General features: G+C 43.6%; 2 protein-coding genes and 1 long non-coding RNA gene across 3 annotated transcripts; all 3 read right to left on the bottom strand.

The window, feature by feature from the left end:
• Positions 1 to 341: 341 nt before the first annotated feature.
• Positions 342 to 2,196, bottom strand: LOC127321584 (protein MAIN-LIKE 1-like). Its single transcript, XM_051350603.1, has 2 exons — positions 2,150 to 2,196; positions 342 to 1,020 (listed from the first exon to the last, which is right to left on the bottom strand). Exons 1-2 carry the CDS (start codon positions 2,194 to 2,196, stop codon positions 342 to 344), a joined length of 726 nt encoding a protein of 241 aa, XP_051206563.1.
• Positions 2,197 to 9,866: 7,670 nt separating this feature from the next.
• On the bottom strand, positions 9,867 to 10,396 carry LOC127321583 (uncharacterized). Its single transcript, XR_011756729.1, has 3 exons — positions 10,204 to 10,396; positions 10,024 to 10,122; positions 9,867 to 9,952 (listed from the first exon to the last, which is right to left on the bottom strand). It is a non-coding gene; the product is annotated as an uncharacterized lncRNA (long non-coding RNA).
• A 3,425-nt stretch (positions 10,397 to 13,821) lies between these two features.
• Positions 13,822 to 24,294, bottom strand: LOC139830047 (serine/threonine-protein phosphatase 7 long form homolog). Its single transcript, XM_071829348.1, has 2 exons — positions 23,990 to 24,294; positions 13,822 to 14,533 (listed from the first exon to the last, which is right to left on the bottom strand). Exons 1-2 carry the CDS (start codon positions 24,292 to 24,294, stop codon positions 13,822 to 13,824), a joined length of 1,017 nt encoding a protein of 338 aa, XP_071685449.1.
• Between the last annotated feature and the right edge of the window lie 508 nt (positions 24,295 to 24,802).

Here is a 24,802-nt window from a genome sequence, read left to right as displayed (position 1 = left end):
TATGGCTCCCAATCCACCTGCTCAGCGGTAAGAGTGTCCAACTCCTCAGTGTAGTGCATGTACATGATCTTTGGATCGCTCGTCATCTCGGAGACATTGTCCCAAAGGTATGCCCAAGTCGGCTCCCGATCAAGGTTGTTCCGGTGATGAGGCCATGGCCTCTCCTTGAGTGGCCTGGGCCGCCCAACTGATAGGCGGTCCCAGCTCCATACGGAAAGTAGGAGCAAGCATCCACCAATACCGCCCTTTCCAGTCCTGCGACAAGCTTCGTCCAACTGCGAAAATAAGACATTAGGTTAGTAATTTGTCTAGCACACTACTATAGAAGAATAGTACATACATCAAATCATCACCTGCCGGTAGAGATAGGCAAGTGCCGCTGTTCCCCAACTCCATGGGTGCTCCAACACCGTAATCGCCTTGAGCCAACACCAATGGGCAAGCTTCCCACCACTGTCAGGAAAGAGAGTCCTCGAAATCATGTACCATAAGTACACGCGAGTGTACGTCCTGATAGTGTCCCTGTTGGCCCCTTGAGGGCATTGTCCAAAGATAAGCCTAATCCAAGAGAAAGATGCGCCGGCGGGAGCTCTCGTCTTTGGATCTTCTGGCGCCGGAGGAGCCATGCCAATAAGCGCCTCCATCTGCTGGCGCCACCCATCAGAAGTTGTGTTCATACACAGTGGGTCGCCCTGAATAGGAAGTCCAAGGATCATGGAAACATCCTGAAGAGTAGGGGTCATCTCGCCGGCCCTCAAGTGGAAGGTGTGCGTCTCCGGTCTCCACCGGTCGACAAGGGCGGTGAGTGCCGCGGCGTTCATGTTCGGCGCCCCACGGCTTACAAGCGATATGAACGGGAGAAGACCGGTAGGCTCGATGAACTCCGTGTACCTCTCGTCATACGCTATATCCACTGTGCCATGGTAACGAATCTTCAAAGGTTGAAGATCCGTTCTCCTCTCCGTCATATGAAAATCCCGGTGACCTCTGTCATACTCTTTATCTAGGAGCCACACCATCCTACATGTTTACACAAATACACCATATTATGAGCCATTCCTAACAAATATGAGCAACACATACATGAGAATATATCCAAATAAGGCATCACACATACATCACATACATACATATACATACTTATCTAGGGATAAAAATCATATTATGAGCCATTCCTAACAAATATGAGTTATTCCATCACAAATATGAGTTATTCCATCACAAATAATGGTCATGCTCTAACACAAATATGGATACATACATATCTAGGTTTCCTACACATACACACATTCATGAAATTTGATGTCTAGGGTTCCTCCACAAATCTAGGATGCATACATATCTAAGGTTCCTACACATACACATTCAACACATACATAGCCATTTCAACACATACATAGCCATTTCAAATCGAGTTTCCATGTCTAGGGTTCATGTACAAATCTAGAAAGATCTATGAAATTAGTGGATGAATGTGAGGGATTCGAAGGGGATTACCTTGAGGAATGGATGGGGAAGAGATTGGCCGGTCAGATCTGACGAAATCGTGGCCGATTTGGTGGGTGGAGAGGGGGGGAGGAGGAGGAACTGCCGGCCGCCTTGCAGTCTTGAAGAAACATATAAGAGAAAGAAGAAGAGTTTCGGGCTGGGGGCGGGCGCGGGCGCCACACTTAAGTGGATGTGTGGCGCCCTTGGCATCGGCGCCACACATAGAGCCTCGCCAAAACGGCTAAGTCCCAGGCGATTTGTCTTACGGTATGTTTTGGGCAATTACAAGTGCATGTGTGGCGCCGATGGGAGCGGCGCCACACATTCTGCCACGTTGGAACGGCGCACCAGCTCAGCGTCGAGTGCGCCACGTCGGCTGGGAGAGTGGCGCCGATGTGTGGCATCCATGAGGAGGGCGCCACACAAAAGGGTTAGATGAGTGAAATAGTTTGCCCGAAGGGTCAGTCTGTGCTATAGTTGCAACAAAGAGTTATTTTTGTGTAAATCGCCCCGGGGAAGAGGAGCAGATTTTCAGTTCTGCTTCCAATTCTGATTCTGCAGCTCCATCTCAGAGCCAGCGTCCGCGCTAGTTCTTTTCATGGACAGTACAAATCAGAGCAAATGGATTAATTTGCCCATCAGCTGAACAACATGCAGCAACAGCAGTGCAGCAGCAATAGGTGCAGAAGCAGTCATAGCGGTAGCCATCGCTGAACTCGTCTATGGCACTGCTTTCGTGCCTATTTTGTATCCGTTTCCCATCGATAGAGAGAGGCTATCCACGCCTCCTCTAAGGCGATCTGCACAAAAATAACCCAAAAGTGAAAGAAAAGCACAGACTGACCCTTCGGCGAAACTATTTCACCCATCTAACCCTTTTGTGTGGCGCCCCTCCCATCGGCGCCACACATGCCAGTGTGGCGCCCCTCCTGCCGGCGCCACACACCCATCCGACGTGGCGCCCTCGACGCTGAGCTGGTGCGCCGATCCAACGTGGCAGCATGTGTGGCGCTGATACGTCTCCAACGTATCTATAATTTCTGATGTTCCATGCTTGTTTTATGACAATACCTACATGTTTTGTTCACACTTTATATCGTTTTGATGCATTTTCCGGAACTAACCTATTGACGAGATGCCGAAGTGCCAGTTCCTGTTTTCTGCTGTTTTTGGTTTCAGAAATCCTAGTAAGGAAATATTCTCGGAATTGGACGAAATCAACGCCCAGCATCTTATAATTCCACGGAGCTTCCAGAACACCCGAGAGGGACCAGAGGAGGGCCACAGGGCCACCACACAGGGTGGCGGTGCGGCCCAAGGGGGGGGGCGCGCCCCCCCTATTGTGTGGCGCCCCCGCCAGCCTTCCGACTCTGCCTCTTCGCCTATAAGAAGCCCCCTGACCTAAATCTTTGATACGAATAAGCCACGGTACGAGAAACCTTCCAGAGTCGTCGCCATCGCGAAGCCAAGATCTGGGGGATAGGAGTCTCTGTTCCGGCACGCCGCCGGGACGGGTAAGTGCCCCCGGAAGGCATCTCCATCGACACCACCGCCATCTTCATCACCACTGTTGTCTCCCATGAGGAGGGAGTAGTTCTCCCTCGAGGCTAAGGGCTGTACCGGTAGATATGTGGTTAATCTCTCTCCTATGTACTTCAATACAATGATCTCATGAGCTGCCTTACATGATTGAGATTCATATGAGCTTTGTATCACTATTCATCTATGTGCTACTCTAGTGATGTTATTAAAGTACTCTATTCCTCCTCCATGATGTAATGGTGACAGTGTGTGCATCATGTAGTACTTGGCGTAGTTTATGATTGTGATCTCTTGTAGATTATGAAGTTAACTATTACTATGATGGTATTGATGTGATCTATTCCTCCTTTCATAGTGTGATGGTGACAGTGTGCATGCTATGTTAGTACTTGGTATAGTTGTGTTGATCTATCATGCACTCTAAGGTATTTAAATATGAACATCGAATGTTGTGGAGCTTGTTAACTCCGGCATTGAGGTGCTCTTGTAGCCCTACACAATTAATGGTGTTCATCATCCAACAAGAGAGTGTGGAGTGGTTTTATTATGTGATCAATGTTGAGAGTGTCCACTAGTGAAAGTATGATCACTAGGCCTTGTTTCCAAATACTGCAATCATCGCTTGTTTACTGTTTTACTGCATCTGTACTTCCTGCAATATTACCACCATCAACTGCACGCCAGCAAGCTATTTTCTGGCGCCGTTACTACTGCTCATATTCATTCATATCACTTGCATTTTACTATCTCTTCGCCGAACTAGTGTACATATACATCTGACAAGTGTATTAGGTGTGTTGGGGACACAAGAGACTTCTTGCTTTGTGATCGCAGGGTTGCTTGAGAAGGATATCTTTGACCTCTTCCTCCCTGAGTTTGATAAACCTTGGGTGATCCACTTAAGGGAAAACTTTCTGCTGTTCTACAAACCTCTGCTCTTGGAGGCCCAACACTGTCTACAGGAAAAGGAGTGTGCGTAGACATCAAGCTATTTTCTGGCGCCGTTGCCGGGGAGGAAAGGTAAAAGGCATTCACACTCTGGTCCCAGGTAACTAAGTTATTTTCTGGTACCGTTGTAAGTGCTCGAAGCTATTTCCTTTAGATCCTGCAATTGCATCTATTTGTTTCTTGTTAAACACTAGTATGGCATAATGGAAAGCAACTATGAGCTTTTTAATCTATTTCCTGAGTTAAGACATAAATGGTGTGTTGCAAAAATTGAAAAACCTATGGAACCTTATTTACATGCTAATGGCAATGTTATTAGTATGAATACTTTGAACACCATTGTTGCTTATGATATGGAAAATTCTAAGCTTGGGGAAGCTGGTTTTGATGAGCATCATATTTTTAGTCCCCCAAGCATGGAGGAGAAAATTTTCTTTGATGATACTTTGCCTCCCATTTATGATGATTATAATGATAGTAGTCTTTTGGTGCCGCCTACTATGGAGAGTACATTTTATTATGATTATACTATGCCTCCTACACTTGATGAGAATAATAATGATAGCTACTTTGTTGAATTTGCTCCCACTACAACTAATAAAATTGACTATGCTTATGTGGAGAGTAATAATTTTATGCATGAGACTCATGATAAGAATGTTTCATTTGATAGTTATATTGTTGAGTTTGCTCATGATGCTACTGGACATTATTATGAGAGAGGAAAATATGGTTGTAGAAATTTTCATGTTACTAAAACACCTCTCTATATGCTGAAATTTTTGAAGCTACACTTGTTTTATCTTCCTATGCTTGTCACTTTGCTCTTCATGAACTTGTTTATTTACAAGATTCCTATGCATAGGATGAGGGTTAGACTTAAATGTGTTTTGAATTTTCTTCTTGATGCTCTCTTTTTGCTTCAACTCTCATCTTTATGAGTGCATCATTTAAATTACTGAGCCCATCTTAATGGCTATAAAGAAAGCACTTCTTGGGAGATAACCCATGTGTTTATTTTACTACAACAATTTTGTTTTATATTTGAGTCTTGGAAGTTGTTACTACTGTAGCAACCTCTCCTTATCTTACTTTATTGCATTGTTGTGCCAAGTAAAGTCTTTGATAGTAAAGTTCATACTAGATTTGGATTACTGCGCAGAAACAGATTTATGTCTGTCACGAATTTGGGCAGTGTTCTCTGTAGGTAACTCAGAAAAATCTGCCAATTTACGTGAGTGATCCTCAGATATGTATGCAACTTTCATTCAATTTTAGCATTTTCATCTGAGCAAGTCTGGTGCCTCTAAAAAATTCGTCTTTACGGACTGTTCTGTTTTGACAGATTCTGCCTTTTATTTCGCATTGCCTCTTTTGCTGTGTTGGATGAATTTCTTTATTCCATTAGCTTCCAGTAGCTTTGTGCAATGTTCATAAGTGTTAAGAATGATTGTGTCACCTCTGAACATGTGAATTTTTTATTATGCACTAACCCTCTAATGAGTTTGTTTCGAGTTTGGTGTGGAGGAAGTTTTCAAGGGTCAAGAGAGGAGGATGATATATGATTAAGAAGAGTGAAAAGTCTAAGCTTGGGGATGCCCCCGTGGTTCATCCCTGGATATTTAAAGAAGACTCAAGCATCTAATCTTGGGGATGACCAAGGCATCCCCTTCTTCATCAACAATTTATCCGGTTTCTTCTCTTGAAACTATATTTTTATTCGGTCACATCTTATGTACTTTACTCGGAGCGTTTGTTTGTTTTTATTTTTGTTTTGTTTGAATAAATGCTTGTGTGGGAGAGAGACACGCTTCGCTGGTTCATATGAACACATGTGTTCTTAGCTTTTAATTTTCATGGCGAAGGTTGAGACTGCTTCGTTAATTGTTATATGGTTGGAAACGGGAAATGCTACATGTAGTAATTGGTATGATGTCTTGAATAACTTGATATTTCGCAATTGTTGTGCTCATGTTTAAGCTCTTGCATCATATACTTTGCACCTATTAGTGAAGAAATACATAGAGCTTGCTAAAATTTGGTTTGCATGATTGGTCTCTCTAAAGGTCTAGATATTTTCTAGTAAGGGTTTGAACACCAAGGAAGACGATGTAGAGTCTTATAATGCTTGCAATATGTTTTTATGTGAGTTTTGCTGTACCGGTTCATACCTGTGTTTGTTTCAAACAACCTTGCTAGCCTAAGCCTTGTATTGAGAGGGATTACTTCTCGTGCATCCAAAATCCTTGAGCCAAACACTATGCCATTTGTGTCCACCATACCTACCTACTACATGGTATTTCTCCGCCATTCCAAAGTAAATTGCTTGAGTGCTATCTCTAAACACTTCAAAGTTATTACCTCTTATTTGTGTCAATGTTTTATAGCTCATGAGGAAGTATGTGGTGTTTATCTTTCAATCTTGTTGGGCAACTTTCAGCAATGGACTAGTGGCTTCATCCGCTTATCCAATAATTTTGCAGAAAGAGTTGGCAATGGGGTTCCCAGCCCCAATTAATTAACTTTCATGATTTTACAAAAAAATAGACACTGCTCCATGGTATGTGTTTGTTGGACGGCACCCGAGGATTCGGTTAGCCATGGCTTGAGAAAGCAAAGGTGGGGAGGAGTGTCATCTAAATAAAACTAAAATAAAAAGGCACTCCTTCATGGCATGAGATTGTTGGCAGGCACCCGAGGATTCGGTTAGCCATGGTTTGTGAAAGCAAAGTTGGAAGGAGTGCCACCCAAAAATAAAAATCTTTTATGGGAGCCGCTCTTTGAAGGTCTGTCTGGCAAGGGGGTTAGAGTGCCCACTACCATTCGTTGACAACAACAAACACCTCTCAAAATTTTACTTTTATGCTCTCTTTATGTTTTAAAATAAAAGCTCTAGCACAAATATAGCAATCCATGCTTCCCTCTTCGAAGGGCCTTTCTTTTACTTTCATGTTGAGTCAGTTTACCTACTTCTCTCCATCTTAAGAAGCAAACACTTGTGTTAACTGTGCATTGATTCTTACATGCTTGCTTATTGCACTTATTATTTTACTTTATGTTGACAATATCCACGAGATATACATGTTACAAGTTGAAAGCAACCGCTGAAACTTAATCTTCCTTTGTGTTGCTTCAATGCCTTTACTTTTAATTTATTGCTTTATGAGTTAACTCTTATGCAAGACTTATTGATGCTTGTCTTGAAAGTACTATTCATGAAAAGTCTTTGCTATATGATTCAGTTGTTTAATCATTGTCTTTACCATTGCTTTGAATCACTTCATTCATTTCATATGCTTTACATTATTATTGGATCAAGATTATGTTGGTAGCATGTCACTTCAGAAATTATCTTTGTTATCGTTTACCTACTCGAGGACGAGTAGGAACTAAGCTAGGGGATGCTGATACGTCTCCAACGTATCTATAATTTCTGATGTTCCATGCTTGTTTTATGACAATACCTACATGTTTTGTTCACACTTTATATCGTTTTGATGCATTTTCCGGAACTTACCTATTGACGAGATGCCGAAGTGCTAGTTCCTGTTTTCTGCTGTTTTTGGTTTCAGAAATCCTAGTAAGGAAATATTCTCGGAATTGGACGAAATCAACGCCCAGCATCTTATAATTCCACGGAGCTTCCAGAACACCCGAGAGGGACCAGAGGAGGGCCACAGGGCCACCACACAGGGTGGCGGCGCGGCCCAAGGGGGGGGGGGGGGCGCCCCCCTATTGTGTGGCGCCCCCGTAAGCCTTCCGACTCCGCCTATTCGCCTATAAGAAGCCCCCTGACCTAAATCTTCGGTACGAATAAGCCACGGTATGAGAAACCTTCCAGAGCCGCTGCCATCGCGAAGCCAAGATCTGGGGGACAGGAGTCTCTGTTCCGGCACGCCGCCGGGACGGGGAAGTGCCCCCGGAGGGCATCTCCATCGACACCACCGCCATCTTCATCACCGCTGTTGTCTCCCATGAGGAGGGAGTAGTTCTCCCTCGAGGCTAAGGGCTGTACCGGTAGCTATGTGGTTAATCTCTCTCCTATGTACTTCAATACAATGATCTCATGAGCTTCCTTACATGATTGAGATTCATATGAGCTTTGTATCACTATTCATCTATGTGCTACTCTAGTGATGTTATTAAATGACTATATTCCTCCTCCATGATGTAATGGTGACAGTGTGTGCATCATGTAGTACTTGGCGTAGTTTATGATTGTGATCTCTTGTAGATTATGAAGTTAACTATTACTATGATGGTATTGATGTTATCTATTCCTCCTTTCATAGTGTGATGGTGACAGTGTGCATGCTATGTTAGTACTTGGTATAGTTGTGTTGATCTATCATGCACTCTAAGGTATTTAAATATGAACATCGAATGTTGTGGAGCTTGTTAACTCCGGCATTGAGGTGCTCTTGTAGCCCTACACAATTAATGGTGTTCATGATCCAACAAGAGAGTGTGGAGTGGTTTTATTATGTGATCAATGTTGAGAGTGTCCACTAGTGAAAGTATGATCCCTAGGCCTTGTTTCCAAATACTGCAATCATCGCTTGTTTACTGTTTTACTGCATCTGTACTTCCTGCAATATTACCACCATCAACTGCACGCCAGCAAGCTATTTTCTGGCGCCGTTACTACTGCTCATATTCATTCATATCACTTGCATTTTACTATCTCTTCGCGGAACTAGTGCACCTATACATCTGACAAGTGTATTATGTGTGTTGGGGACACAAGAGACTTCTTGCTTTGTGATCGCAGGGTTGCTTGAGAGGGATATCTTTGACCTCTTCCTCCCTGAGTTCGATAAACCTTGGGTGATCCACTTAAGGGAAAACTTGCTGCTGTTCTACAAACCTCTGCTCTTGGAGGCCCAACACTGTCTACAGGGAAAGGAGTGTGCGTAGACATCAGGCGCCCCTCCCATCGGCGCCAAACATGCCAACTTATATCAACTTTTGGGTCGAAAACATCCAGGGGCTCCGGACGTCTGGGACTTAGCCGTTTTGGCGAGGCTCTATGTGTGGGGCCGATGCCACTGGCGCCACACTAGCATGTGTGGCGCCGATGCCACGGGCGCCACACATAGAGGCTCGCCAAAATGGCTAAGGACTAATCGTCCGGAGCCCCTGGATGTTTTCGACCCAAAAGTTGATATAAGTTGGCATGTGTGGCGCCGATGCCACGGGCGCCACACAGTGTAGTGTGGAGCCAGTGGGAAGGGCGCCACACATTGACTTGTGTTAATACCATGAAAAATCCTACAATACTCCAACAGTTTTGAGTACAACATTGGACACAACAAGTACCAATTTCAGAACATACACATATAACACTTGATAGCTCACATCGTAGCACGTAGATTCAAACAACAGGTAGCATTAAAGACATGGTTCGAAATGACATAGGGTTCACAACTCGATACTTATGAAGATAGAGTTCACAACAACACGTAGCACATCCTAGTGTTGTCCTCGACGTGCCGTCCTCACGGGCTTCTTCCGTACGGCCATCCTTTTCATCCGCTGCCGTGGCTCTTGTTGCTGCTGCTCCTCCTGCTCCTCCTGCTCCTCCTCCTCTGAAGATAACGGCTCGTCGTTCCTCATCCTCGACAAAGATGATCTCCGCGGCGGCCCCTCATCCTCCTCAATGACAACCTTCTTTCCTCGGTTGACATAATCTTCCGGAGTGTACCGGTTTGAAGCCTTGCCCCTTGGCTTCAACTGGTAAGCTGACCGTGGGGCTTGCTTCTTGCCGCGACTAATGCTTTGACTCAAAATTTCCTCGTCGTCAGGAATCTTCACAAACATGAACACATGAGATTACAAAAGTTTAAATTAGTAAGAACATGTTTGACAGCAACAAAATAGTCCATACGTCCGGCTCTTCAGAAGAGGATGTAGGAATTTCGCCGTCGCGGCAACCTAGCAAGTTGGCTAACCGCCGCATCTTTCGTGCAGTGTTCTGCGTCATGGAACTCATGGTTACAAAGCCACCAGAACATAATAGCGTACATTCAAAGTTGGTGATCATACCTTAATGAAATGCCGCAACGGTCCGACAGGCTTTTCATCTCTCCCGCTCTGGTCCCACATAATCTCGCACTCGTCAGCTATTTTTTGGATCTCCGACCGCTGTGACAAACATAGCATACACAATTTAAGCGAGCACATGGCAATCTAGATGATGTACTAGTTAATGAGAGAATCCATTACCACGAAGTTCAGCTCGGAAGCAATAGAAGTCGATCTCCCTCTGCGAGCAAAGGTGTCATGCTGGCTTTGCGCAACCTCATCAAACTCGATGGGGTCGTCCAAGATGTCCTCAGCATACGCGTGCTTCACTAACTCGATACGCGTGTTTTCATGGAACCACTGGAGGTAGTTGTTGAAAGCGGCCAAGTCGTGAGGCACAATCTCCACAGGGCCAGCAGTCTGTGTCGCTTCCAAACAGTGTTGGAATGCTGCGACGTGGCCGCTATGATGGACTAGCCAATTTGTGATCTTCCTCTGCCGCTGCCTATCAAGCCTGCAAGAATCAAGAAGTTAGATTGTACCTCTTCTATCAAGAATCTTCCATCGCATGATTCTAGAAGTTTACCTATGAAGCGCCTTGTCCATGTCTTGCCACTGAGGTGGGCACCCTGATACAGCCCAAACTGTCTCATCACTCTGTGCGGCTGGTGGTATTCAGCAAGCCACATGCATATGAGTGGGCAGCGCATACGCCAGAACCACGCCTCCTCCGTGCACTTGTGGTTGACGTCAGTCATCGCCGTGCCAATACGGTAGTAGGTACCATATGGCTCCCAATCCACCTGCAGCATACAAATATTTCAGAATTTAGAACATGCCAACAGAATTTATGAAAACTAGGATTGCAAAGTCGTGATCGGTTACCTGCTCAGCGGTAAGAGTGTCCAACTCCTCAGTGTAGTGCATGTACATGATCTTTGGATCGCTCGTCATCTCTGAGACATTGTCCCAAAGATGTGCCCAAGTCGGCTCCCGATCAAGGTTCTCATGGTGATGAGGCCATGGCCTCTCGGTGAGTGTCCTAGGCCGCTGATACGTCTCCGACGTATCGATAATTTCTTATGTTCCATGCCACATTATTGATGATATCTACATGTTTTATGCATACTTTATGTCATATTTATGCGTTTTCCGGAACTAACCTATTGACGAGATGCTGAAGGGCCAGTTTCAGTTTTCTGCTGTTTTTGGTTTCAGAAATCCTAGTAAGGAAATATTCTCGGAATCGGACGAAATCAACGCCCAGCATCCTATTTTTCCACGAAGCTTCCAGAACACCCGAGAGTCGCAAGAGGGGAGCCCTGGTGGGCCCAGGAGGTAGGCCGGCGCGGCCCAGGCCCTGGCCGCGCCGCCTTACCATCTCACCGCCTCTTCGACCCTTCGACTCCGCCTCTTCGCCTATTTAAGCCCCCTCGACCTAAAACTTCGAGATGGAAAAGCCACGGTACGAGAAACCTTCCAGAGCCGCCGCCATCGCGAAGCCAAGATCTGGGGGACAGGAGTCTCTGTTCCTGCACGCCGCCGGGACGGGGAAGTGCCCCCGGAAGGCTTCTCCATCGACACCACCGCCATCTTCATCAACGCTGCTGTCTCCCATGAGGAGGGAGTAGTTCTCCATCGAGGCTCGGGGCTGTACCGGTAGCTATGTGGTTCATCTCTCTCCCTATGTACTTCAATACAATAATCTCATGAGCTGCCTTACATGATTGAGATTCATATGATGATGCTTGTAATCTAGATGTCGTTATGCTAGTCAAGTGGATTTTACTTATGTGATCTCCGGAGACTCCTTGTCCCACGTGTGTAAAGGTGACAGTGTGTGTACCGTGTGGGTCTCTTAGGCTATATTTCACAGAATACTTATTCACTGTTATGAATGGCATAGTGAAGTGCTTATTTATATCTCTTTATGATTACAATGTGTTTTGTATCACAATTCATCTATGTGCTACTCTAGTGATGTTATTAAAGTACTCTATTCCTCCTGCACGGTGTAATGTTGGCAGTGTGTGCATTGTGTAGTACTTGGCGTAGGTTATGATTGTGATCTCTTGTAGATTATGAAGTTAACTATTACTATGATGGTATTGATGTGATCTATTCCTCCTTTCATAGTGTGATGGTCACAGTGTGCATGCTATGTTAGTAATTGGTTTGGTTGTGTTGATCTGTCATGCACTCTAAGGTTATTTAAATATGAACATCGAATATTGTGGAGCTTGTTAACTCCGGCATTGAGGGTTCGTGTAATCCTACACAGTTAGTGGTGTTCATCATCCAACAAGAGGGTGTAGAGTCTAGCATCTATCTATTTATTCTGTTATGTGTTCAATGTTGAGAGTGTCCACTAGTGAAAGTATGATCCCTAGGCCTTGTTCCTAAATACTGCTATCGCTGCTTGTTTACTGTTTTACTGTATATGTACTGCCTGCCATATTACCACCATCAACCACACGCCAGCAAGCACTTTTCTGGTGCTGTTGCTACTGCTCATACTTATTCATACCACCTGTATTTCACTATCTCTTCGCCGAACTAGTGCACCTATTAGGTGTGTTGGGGACACAAGAGACTTCTTGCTTTGTGGTTGCAGGGTTGCATGAGAGGGATATCTTTGACCTCTTCCTCCCTGAGATTGATAAACCTTGGGTGATCCACTTAAGGGAAACTTGCTGCTGTTCTACAAACCTCTGCTCTTGGAGGCCCAACACTGTCTACAAGAATAGAAGCACCCGTAGATATCAAGCACTTTTCTGGCGCCATTGACAGGGAACGAAGGAAAGATACACCATTTCCTCCCTCGTCAACCACGCGCCAAGCACTTTTCTGGCGCTGTTGCTGGGGAGGAAAGGTAAAAGGCACTCATACTCCGGTTCCAGGTAACAGTACTTTTCTGGCGCCATTGTGTTTGTGCTCGAAGCTATTTCCTTTAGATCCTGCAATTGCATCTTTTTGTTTCTTGTTTACACTAGTTAGGCATAATGGAAAACAACAAAAATATGAGAGATATTTATGAACTTTATCTTGAATTAGGACATGATGTGTTTGAAGAGAGAATTAAAAATACCATGGAACTTTATATGCATGCTAATGGGAATGTTATTAATATGAATGCTTTGAACACTATTGTTGCTAATGCTATGGAAAATTCTAAGCTTGGGGAAGCTGGCTTTGATGAGCATGATATTTTTAGTCCCCCGGGCATGGAGGAGAAAATTTACTTTGATGATACTTTGCCTCCTATTTATGATGATTATAATGATAGTAGTCTTTTGGTACCACCTGTTATGGAGGATAAATTTGATTATGAATACAATATGCCTCCTATATTTGATGATGAGAATAATAATGATAGCTACTTTGTTGAATTTGCTCCCACTACAACTAATAAAATTGATTATGCTTATGTGGAGAGTAATAATTTTATGCATGAGACTCATGATAAGAATGCTTTATGTGATAGTTATATTGTTGAGTTTGCTCATGATGCTACTGAAAGTTATTATGAGAGAGGAAAATATGGTTGTAGAAATTTTCATGTTACTAAAACACCTCTCTATGTGCTAAAATTTTTGAAGCTACACTTGTTTTGTCTTCCTATGCTATTCACTTTGCTCTTCATGAACTTGTTTATTTACAAGATTCCTTTTCATATGAAGCATGTTAGACTTAAATGTGTTTTGAATTTGCCTCTTGATGCTCTCTTTTGCTTCAAATACTATTTCTTGCGGGTGCATCATCAAAACTGCGACAAGCTTCGTCCAACTGCGTACATAAGAAATTTGGTTAGTACTTTGTCTAGCACACTACTATAGGAAAATAGTACATAGAACAAATCATCACCTGCCGGTAGAGGTAGGCAAGTGCCGCTGTTCCCCAACTCCACCGGTGCTCCAACACCGTAAGCGCCTTCAGCCAACACCAATGGGCCAGCTTCCCCCCACTGTCAGGAAAGAGAGTCCTCGAAATCATGTACCATAAGTACACGCGGGTGTACGTTCTGATAGTGTCCTCGTTGGCCCCGTTCGGGCATTGTCGAAAGTTAGTCCTGATCCAAGAGAAAGACACGCCGGCGGGAGCTCTCTCCTTTGGATTTGCTGGCGTCGGAGGAGCCATTCCAATAAGCGCCTGCATCTGCTGGCGCCACCCTTCAGAAGCTGTGTTCATACACAGTGGCTCGCCCTGAATAGGAAGTCCAAGTATCATGGAAACATCCTGGAGAATAGGGGTCATCTCACCGGCTCTCAAGTGGAATGTGTGCGTCTCCGGCCTCCACCGGTCGACAAGGGCGGTGAGTGCCGCGGTGTTCATGTTCAGCCCCCCACGGCTTACAAGAGATATGAACGGGAGAAGACCGGTAGGCTGGATGTGCTCCGTATACCTCTCGTCATACGGTATATCCACTGTGCCATGGTAACGAATCTTCAAAGGGTGAAGATCCATTGTCCTCTCTGTCATATGCAAAGCCCGGTGATCCCTGTCATACTCTTGATCTAGGAGCCACACCATCCTACATGTTTACACAAATACACCATATTATGAGCCATTCGTAACAAATATGAGCAACACATACATGAGAATATATCCAAATAAGCCATCACACATACATCATATACATACATATACATTCATATCTAGGCATTCCTAACAAATATGAGTTATTGCATCACAAATATGAGCCATTCCTAACAAATATGAGTTATTGCATCACAAATACTAGGCATACATAACACATTTGAATGCATTTGCTAGGCAAATATTAGACATTTGAACACATACATACATAGTGTTTGAACACATACATGTAAAATTTCATATCTAGGGTTCAAACAAATCTTTGGTTCAAACACATAGACTACAATGTAGATTCCACCAACATTAATTTCCATATCAATGGTTCATATCCAAATCCACCAACATAAATTTCCATGTCTAGGGTTCATATCCAAATCTACCAAATCCACCAACACTAGTGGATGAATCGGAGGGAATCGAAGGGGAATAACTTGAGGAATGGATGAGGAAGGAGTTGGCCGGATAGATCTGACGAATCCTTGGTGGATTTGGTGGGGACGAAGGGGAGGCGGGCGGCGGCGGCGGTTTCCTGTGAGCAGAGAAGAAAGAAGAGAGAAGAAGAGGTGTGGTCGGGCTGGGGCGGGCGCGGGCGCCACATTTAAATGGATGTGTGGCGCCCTTCCGAGCGGCGCCACAGGTTCCACAGTGTGGCGCCGATGGGTGGGGCACCACACATGCTGCCACGTCGGATCGGCGCACCAGCTCAGCGTCGAGGGCGCCACGTCGGATGGGTGTGTGGCGCCGGCAGGAGGGGCGCCACGCTGGCATGTGTGGCGCCGATGGGAGGGGCGCCACACAAAAGGGTTAGATGGGTGAAATAGTTTCGCCGGAGGGTCAGTCTGTGCTTTTCTTTCAATTTTGGGTTATTTTTGTGCAAATCGCCCTCCTCTGAAGTGTGGCTGCGGTCATCGGCATCGTCAGATTGCGTTCTCGGCTTCTCGCGGGCAGGCGCTATGAGCAGCTTGGCGTGAAAGGGGGGCCACGAGGAGTAACTACGCCACAGGGGCCACCACGGTCGTTTGTGGTCCGGCGGCTGCAGCTCGCGATGCGCGAAACCATCCCGGGCATGGGTTTTGAAGACACACGCCGCCGTGCGTCTTACGGCAACTGCGCCTGATACGTCTCAAACGTATCTATAATTTCGTATGTTCCATGCAACTTTTATGATGATACTCACATGTTTTATACACACTTATGTCATTATAATGCATTTTCCGGCACTAACCTATTGACAAGATGCCGAAGCGCCAGTTCCTGTTTTCTGCTATTTTTGGTTTCAGAAATCCTACAAAGGAAATATTCTCGGAATTGGACGAAATCAACGCCCAGGGTCTTATTTTTCCACGGAGCTTCCAGAAGACCGAAGAGGATACGAAGTGGGGCGACGAGGCGCCCAGACCACAGAGCCGCGCGGCCAAGGGTGGGCCTGCGCCGCCGTATGGTGTGGGGCCCTCGTGCCTCCACCGACTCTGCCCTTCCGCCACTTAAACTCTCCGTCGCGAAAACCCTATTACCGAGAGCCACGATAAGGAAATAGTTCCAGAGACGCCGCCGCCGCCAATCCCATCTCGGGGGATTCAGGAGATCGCCTTCGGCACCCTGCCGGAGAGGGGAATCATCTCCCGGAGGACTCTTCATCACCATGATCGCCTCCGGATTGATGTGTGAGTAGTTCATCCTTGGACTATGGGTCCATAACAGTAGCTAGATGGTTGTCTTCTCCGAATTGTGCCATCATGTTTAGATCTTGTGAGCTTCCTATCATGATCAAGATCATCTATTTGTAATGCTACATGTTGTGTTTGTTGGGATCCGATGAATATGGAATACTATGTCAAGTTGATTATCAATCTATCATATATGTGTTGTTTATGATCTTGCATGCTCTCCGTTGCTAGTAGAGGCTCTGGCCAAGTTGATACTTGTAATTCCAAGAGGGAGTATTTATGCTCGATAGTGGGTTCATGCCTCCATTGAATCTGGAACAGTGACAGAAAGTTCTAAGGTTGTGGATGTGCTGTTGCCACTAGGGATAAAACATCGATGCTTTGTCTAATGATATTTGTGTTGATTACATTACGCACCATACTTAATGCAATTGTCTGTTGTTTGCAACTTAATACTGGAAGGGGTGCGGATGCTAACCCGAAGGTGGACTTTTTAGGCATAGATGCATGCTGGATAGCGGTCTATGTACTTTGTCGTAATGCCCAATTAAATCTCATAGTAGGCATCATGATATGTATGTGCATTGTTATGCCCTCTCTATTTATCAATTGCCCAACTGTAATTTGTTCACCCAACATGATATTTATCTTATTGGAGAGACACCACTAGTGAACTGTGGACCCCGGTCCATTCTTTTACATCTGAATATAATCTACTGCAATCATTGTTCTCTGCTGCTCATTGCAAACAAACATCATTTTCCACACCATACGTTTAATCCTTTGTTTACAGCAAGCCGGTGAGATTGAAAACCTCACTGTTAAGTTGGGGCAAAGTATTTTGATTGTGTTGTGCAGGTTCCACGTTGGCGCCGGAATCCCTGGTGTTGCGCCGCACTACACTCCTCCGCCAACAACCTTCACGTGTTCCTTGACTCCTACTGGTTCGATAACCTTGGTTTCTTACTGAGGGAAAACTTGCTGCTGTACGCATCACACCTTCCTCTTGGGGTTCCCAACGGACGTGTGCTTCACGCATTATCAAGCTCTTTTTCTGGCGCCGTTGCCGGGGAGATCAAGACACGCTGCAAGGGGAGTCTCCACATCCAATCTCTTTACTTTGTTTTTGTCTTGCTTTACTTTATTTTATTTACTTCTTTGTTTGTTCTCTATATCAAAAATATAAAAAATTAGTTACTTGCATTACTTTATTTACTGTCTTGTTTGCATTCTCTATATTAAAAACACAAAAAAATTTAGTTACTTGCTTTTACTTTATTTTATTTGCTTTATTTACTACTGCTAAAATGGGTACTCCTGAAAATACTAAGTTGTGTGACTTCACAAGCACAAATAATAATGATTTCCTATGCACACCTATTGCTCCACCTGCTACTACAGCAGATTTTTATGAAATTAAACCTGCTTTACTAAATCTTGTTATGAGAGAGCAATTTTCTGGTGTTAGTTCTGATGATGCTGCTGCCCATCTTAATAACTTTGTTAAACTTTGTGAAATGCAAAAGTATAAGGATGTAGATGGTGACATTATAAAACTGAAATTGTTTCCTTTCTCCGTAAGAGTAAGAGCTAAAGATTGGTTGCTATCTTTGCCTAAGAATAATATTGATTCATGGACTAAATGTAAGGATGCTTTCATTGGTAGATATTATCCTCCCGCTAAAATTATATCTTTGAGAAGTAGCATAATGAATTTTAAGCAATTGGATAATGAGCATGTTGCCCAAGCATGGGAAAGAATGAAATCTTTGGTAAAGAATTGCCCTACCCATGGACTGACTACTTGGATGATCATCCAAACCTTTTATGCAGGATTGAATTTTTCTTCGCGGAACCTATTGGATTCAGCTGCTGGAGGTACTTTTATGTCCATCACCTTAGGCGCCGCAACAAAGCTTATTGATGATATGATGATAAACTACTCTGAATGGCACACTGAAAGGGCTCCACAAGGTAAGAAGGTAAATTCTGTTGAAGAAACCTCCTCCTTGAGCGATAAGATTGATGCTATTATGTCTATGCTTGTGAATGGTAGATCTAATGTTGATCCTAATAATGTTCCTTTAGCTTCATTGGTTGCTCAAGAAGAGCATGTTGATGTGAACTTCATTAAAAATAATAATTTCAACAACAATGCTTATAGGAATAATTCTGGTAACAACTATAGGCCATATCCTTCTAATAATAGAAATGGTTATGGTAATTCTTATGGTAATTCTTACAACAATAATAGGAATGTACCCCCTGGTCTTGAAGCCATGCTTAAAGAATTTATTAGTACACAAACTGCTTTTAACAAATCTGTTGAAGAAAAGCTTGATAAAATTGATATTCTTGCTTCTAAGGTTGATAGTCTTGCTGCTGATGTTGATCTTTTAAAATTGAAAGCTATGCCTAATGAAACTAAAGATATTAAGTCATTTGCTACAGCAAACGTCATCCAAGTTCGAATTAATGAGAATATTAGATTGATGGCTGAATTGCATGCTAGGTGGGAAAAAGAAGAAAAATTTGCTAAAGAGAATAATGTAGCTAAAGTTTGGACTATTACCACCACTAGTAATGTTGATGCTTCACATGTTGCTGAACCTCCTACTATCAATGGTAAAATAATTGGTGTTAGCAATGTTTCTACTCCTAATGCAAAGCGTGCAAAACTGCCTGAAACTGCTAAAACTGCTGAAACTACTTGTTATAAAACTGCTGAAATTTTTCAAAATATTGGGGACAATGATCCCATTGTTGTAGATCATAATGGTTTAGATTTTGATGATTGTCATATCTCTAAAGTTGTAAAGTTCTTACAAAAACTTGCTAGAAGTCCCAATGCTAGTGCTATAAATTTGGCCTTTACAAAACATATTACAAATGCTCTCATTAAAGCTAGAGAAGAGAAACTAAAACTTGAAACTTCTATTCCTAGGAAGTTAGAAGATGGTTGGGAGCCCATCATTAAGATGAAGGTCAATGATTTTGATTGTAATGCTTTATGTGATCTTGGTGCAAGTATTTCTGTTATGCCTAAGAAAATCAATAATATGCTTGACTTGCCACCATTGAAAAATTGTTATTTGGATGTTAATCTTGCTGATAATTCTACAAAGAAACCTTTGGGGAGGATTGATAATGTTCGCATTACGGTTAATAATAACCTTGTCCCCGTTGATTTTGTTGTCTTGGATATTGAATGCAATGCTCCTTGTCCCATTATTTTGGGAAGACCTTTTCTTCGAACTGTTGGTGCTATTATTGATATGAAGGAAGGTAATATTAAGTATCAATTTACTCTCAAGAAAGGTATGGAACACTTCCCTAGAAAGAGAATGAAGTTACCTTTTAATTCTATTATTAGAAACAATTATGATGTTGATGCTTCATCTCTTGATGTTACTTGATTCACACTTTCTGCGCCTAGCTGAAAGGCGTTAAAGAAAAGCGCTTATGGGAGACAACCCATTATTTTACTTATGCACTTTTGTTTTATATTTGAGTCTTGGAAGTTGTTACTACTGTAGCAACCTCTCCTTGTCTATATTTTATTGCATTGTTGTGCCAAGTAAAGTCTTTGATAGTAGAGTTGATACTAGATTTGGATTACTGCGTAGAAACAGATTTCTTACTGTCACGAAATTGAGCAGCCCTGTCTGTAGGTAACTCAGAAAAATCTTCCAATTTACGTGCGTGATCCTCAGATATGTACGCAACTTTCATTTAATTTAAGCTTTTTCATCTGAGCAAGTTAAGTGCCCCAGAAAAATTCGTCTTTACGGACTGTTCTGTTTTGACAGATTCTGCCTTTTATTTCGCATTGCCTGTTTTGCTATGTTTGATGGATTTCTTTGTTCCATTAACTTTCAGTAGCTTTGTGCAATGTCCAGAAGTGTTAAGAATGATTATGTCACCTCTGAATATGTGAATTTTTGATTATGCACTAACCCTCTAATGAGTTTGTTTTGAGTTTGGTGTGGAGGAAGTTTTCAAGGATCAAGAGAGGAGGATGATACAATATGATCAAGAAGAGTGAAAAGTCTAAGATTGGGGATGCCCCCGTGGTTCATCCCTGCATATTTCAAGAAGACTCAAGCATCTAAGCTTGGGGATGCCCAAGGCATCCCTTCTTCATCGACAACTTATCAGGTCACCCCTAGTGAAACTATATTTTTATTCTGTCACATCTTATGTGCTTTACTTGGAGCGTCTGTATGTTTTTATTTTTGTTTTTGTTTGAATAAAATCGGATCCTAGCATTCTTTGTTTGGGAGAGAGACACGCTCCGCTGTTGCATATGAACACTGGTGTTCTTAGCTTTACTTTTCATGTTCATGGCAAAGCTAAAAGCCTCAGCATTGATTGTTATTTGGTTGGTTCAGAAAATGTTGCATGTGGTAGTGGTATAATGAAATACTTGTATATCATTGAGCTTTGATAACCTGATTCTTTGCAAACATTTTGAGGTATTTAGATGGTAAAGCTTGCTGTTTAAATAAGGTAAAATCAGTAGTGGATTGTTGTCTTTAAGCTTGTGCCGTACTATAAAATCTACTTAAATGGTTGAAGGTGTAGTTGGACTTGATAGCTTTCCACGTCTAAGGGTTCATCGTAATAACTAAGTTGTGCTGAAGGTCGAGGGAGCTAGCGGGGTACTTGTGCCACCGTGAACGGCCCTCCTTGGAGTGAATTTTAATCATCCTCTTAATTTTGAACCTGCTAGTTGTTTGCAATAAGCTTGTGAGTTCTTTTTGACTAATGTTAAGCTACGGTTTTTGGCACTTCCACCATCCAAATTTGCTAGCCTCTTCGGTACTGTGCATTGCCTTTTGCTCACATTAAGAATTGTGCATACTTCGCCAGTACATCCAAACCCGTGGGAGGACTTTCTCTTGTTCTCCTACACATAAGCCCATACATTTTCCTCAAAACAGCCACTATACCTACCTACCACAGCATTTCCATAGCTGTTCCGAGATATATTGCCATGCAACTTCCATTTTACATTACATGACTTGTTGTCATTTATTATTTATATATTGCTTTGCATGGTTCTATACAGCTGATGCGTGGTTTACCCATGTTACGCTAGATCATTGCACATCCTGCTACACTGGCAGAGGCATACAGTTTTATACATCATGTTTTGTTCATTATGAGTTATTTGTACCAAAAAGTGTGTTTTCATATTAGGATGTTGCCCCTAAAAGTGAAAAGAGCCATGGAGGCCATCGAAAAGATAAAAAGAAAAAGAAAAGAAAAAAAAAGAAAAAAAAGAAAAAGGGGGCAACATTACTACCCTTTATCCACACTTGTGCTCATGATTTAGCACCTGCAGTATTCATAGTCATCATTTGTGCTCATGTTCAGCACCTATACTCCATGTGAGAGAGTTTTCATGTTTTACTAGTATAACTATGTGGAGAATTTACACTATAGAACTTGGGTTGTATATTCCAATGATGAGCTTCCTCAAAAGTGCTCTAGGTCTTCGTGAGCAACCAAGTTGGATGCACCCCCACTAGTTCCATTGGAGAGCTTTCATACACATATAGCTCTATGTGCATCTGTTGCATGGCAATCACTACTCCTTACATAGCTTCGATTATAAGACTTCCTCTTGTCTAATGATCACTTATAGCTTTGTGAGACTTTCTTCCATTGGCCTTCCAAACCCCCATTAACATTCTTTTTGCCATAACATCCTGGTGCCAATACCAAATGCTTGCGCTCACCGGTTGAGTGGGCTTCGAAACAGTTGATTCATGACGTTCATGTTTATTTTTACTTGACTGAATCCTTCTATGTTGTAAAAATTTACTTGATGCTTGGAATGAAGGATAGAACTTCTACGCTGGATACTTAAAACATCTTTAATGAACTTTGTACGGTTACATGTCTTTAAAGCAATAGTTCATGAAAACTTTTAGCTTGTTTAACTCTTGCATTATCATCTCTTATATCAACTATAGAAATTTGCTTTGAATAATTTGATCTCAGTTCATATGCTTTACAATAGTATTGATCAAGATTATGATCGCATGTCACTTCAGAAATTATCCTTGTTATCGTTTTACTACTCGAGGGCGAGTAGGAACTAAGCTTGGGGATGCTTGATACGTCTCAAACGCATCTATAATTTCTTATGTTCCATGCTACTTTTATGATGATACTCACATGTTTTATACACACTTTATGTCATTATTATGCATTTTCCGGCACTAACCTATTGACAAGATGCCGAAGCGCCAGTTCCTGTTTTCTGCTGTTTTTATCCTACAAAGGAAATATTCTCGGAATTGGACAAAATCAACGCCCAGGGTCTTATTTTTCCACGGAGCTTCCAGAAGACCGAAGAGGATACGAAGTGGGGTGACGAGGCACCCAGACCACAGGGCCGCGCGACCAAGGGTGGGCCCGCGCCGCCCTATGGTGTGGGGCCCTCGTGCCTCCACCGACTCTGCCCTTCCGCCACTTAAACTCTCCGTCGCGAAAACCCTATTACCGAGAGCCACGATAAGGAAATAGTTCCAGAGACGCCGCCGCCGCCAATCCCATCTCGGGGGATTCAGGAGATCGCCTCCGGCACCCTGCCGGAGAGGGGAATCATCTCCCGGAGGACTCTTCATCACCATGATTGCCTCCGGATTGATGTGTGAGTAGTTCATCCTTGGACTATGGGTCCATAACAGTAGCTAGATGGTTGTCTTCTCCTAATTGTGCCATCATGTTTAGATCTTGTGAGCTGCCTATCATGATCAAGATCATCTATTTGTAATGCTACATGTTGTGTTTGTTGGGATCCGATGAATATGGAATACTATGTCAAGTTGATTATCAATCTATCATATATGTGTTGTTTATGATCTTGCATGCTCTCCGTTGCTAGTAGAGGCTCTGGCCAAGTTGATACTTGTAACTCCAAGAGGGAGTATTTATGCTCGATAGTGGGTTCATGCCTCCATTGAATCTGGGACAGTGACAGAAAGTTCTAAGGTTGTGGATGTGCTGTTGCCACTAGGGATAAAACATTGATGCTTTGTCTAAGGATATTTGTGTTGATTACATTACGCACCATACTTAATGCAATTTTCTGTTGTTTGCAACTTAATACTGTAAGGGGTGCGGATGCTAACCCGAAGGTGGACTTTTTAGGCATAGATGCATGCTGGATAGCGGTCTATGTACTTTTTCGTAATGCCCAATTAAATCTCATAGTAGTCATCATGATATGTATGTGCATTGTTATGCCCTCTCTATTTATCAATTGCCTAACTGTAATTTATTCACCCAACATGATATTTATCTTATTGGAGAGACACCACTAGTGAACTGTGGACCCCGGTCCATTCTTTTACATCTGAATATAATCTACTGCAATCATTGTTCTCTGCTGCTCATTGCAAACAAACATCATTTTCCACACCATACGTTTAATCCTTTGTTTACAGCAAGCCGGTGAGATTGACAACCTCAATGTTAAGTTGGGGCAAAGTATTTTGATTGTGTTGTGCAGGTTCCACGTTGGCGCCGGAATCCCTGGTGTTGCGCCGCACTACACTCCTCCGCCAACAACCTTCATGTGGTCCTTGACTCCTATGGGTTCGATAACCTTGGTTTCTTACTGAGGGAAAACTTGTTGTTGTACGCATCACACCTTCCTCTTGGGGTTCCCAACGGACGTGTGCTTCACGCGTTATCAGCGCCTCCAACACCTCGTGGGCTCCGCCGGCCGGCACTGCCATAGGCATGGTCTGTTCGCTGCAGCTCGCCACGCACATCCTAGCCTTGGTTGACTCTGCTCGCCGCCGAGCTGCGAGACACTGCAGATAGCCAGGTCCAGCGTGATCCGCAGAGGCAGTTTCGGGAGGGAGGCCGGCTCCAGTGTGATCCGCCCAACCTTGTGCTGCTCCCAGATGTCCAGCCAACCGTAGGTGACTGGTGTGCTAGATCTCCATGAAGGAACAACCTCAGTACGGCCCGTGATCCAGCACATGATCCTCATCTTTATCCCAACCATGCTGCAGCCTGCGGCTCGACCACCGCTTCCTGCGTTGCCTCGTCGCTGTCTCCTACAAAGCGCGTCAGCCACCTCTAGCTCTTCCTAACTCTCCAAGATATTATGCCGCTCGCCCGTCCCCTGCTACATAGCCTGATGTTGAAGCTCTGCCTGATGTGCATCGACACTGAAGCACCCATCGTCATTAGCGCGTGGAGCAGCGAGCGCGACGGGAAAAGGCCGAGGAACCCAGGGGGCAGGAGCCAACGCGCTCGTGACCTTGCCGCCGCGTAGCACAGGATCGCCGACCTCCCCGCCGAGATCGTTTCGTGATGTCCTGTCTAGGTGCCGCCGCCTAGCACATGGTCGCCGAGATCGCTTCCTGATGCTATAGCGTGGCTATGTCACGTGTATATATAGGGATTCAATGAAACGTAGCCGATGCAAAGACCTAAACAGACCTCGATCGCCGCGTAGCATAGCGATCGGAAACCAAACGTACAAAGGACGGAAACCTTGAGGCGAATAT

The sequence above is a fragment of the Lolium perenne genome, chromosome 4 (genome assembly GCF_019359855.2).
Source record: "Lolium perenne isolate Kyuss_39 chromosome 4, Kyuss_2.0, whole genome shotgun sequence".
NCBI lineage: Eukaryota > Viridiplantae > Streptophyta > Magnoliopsida > Poales > Poaceae > Lolium > Lolium perenne.
Note: the sequence above shows the minus strand (reverse complement) of the source record. Positions and strands in the feature narration are given on the sequence as shown.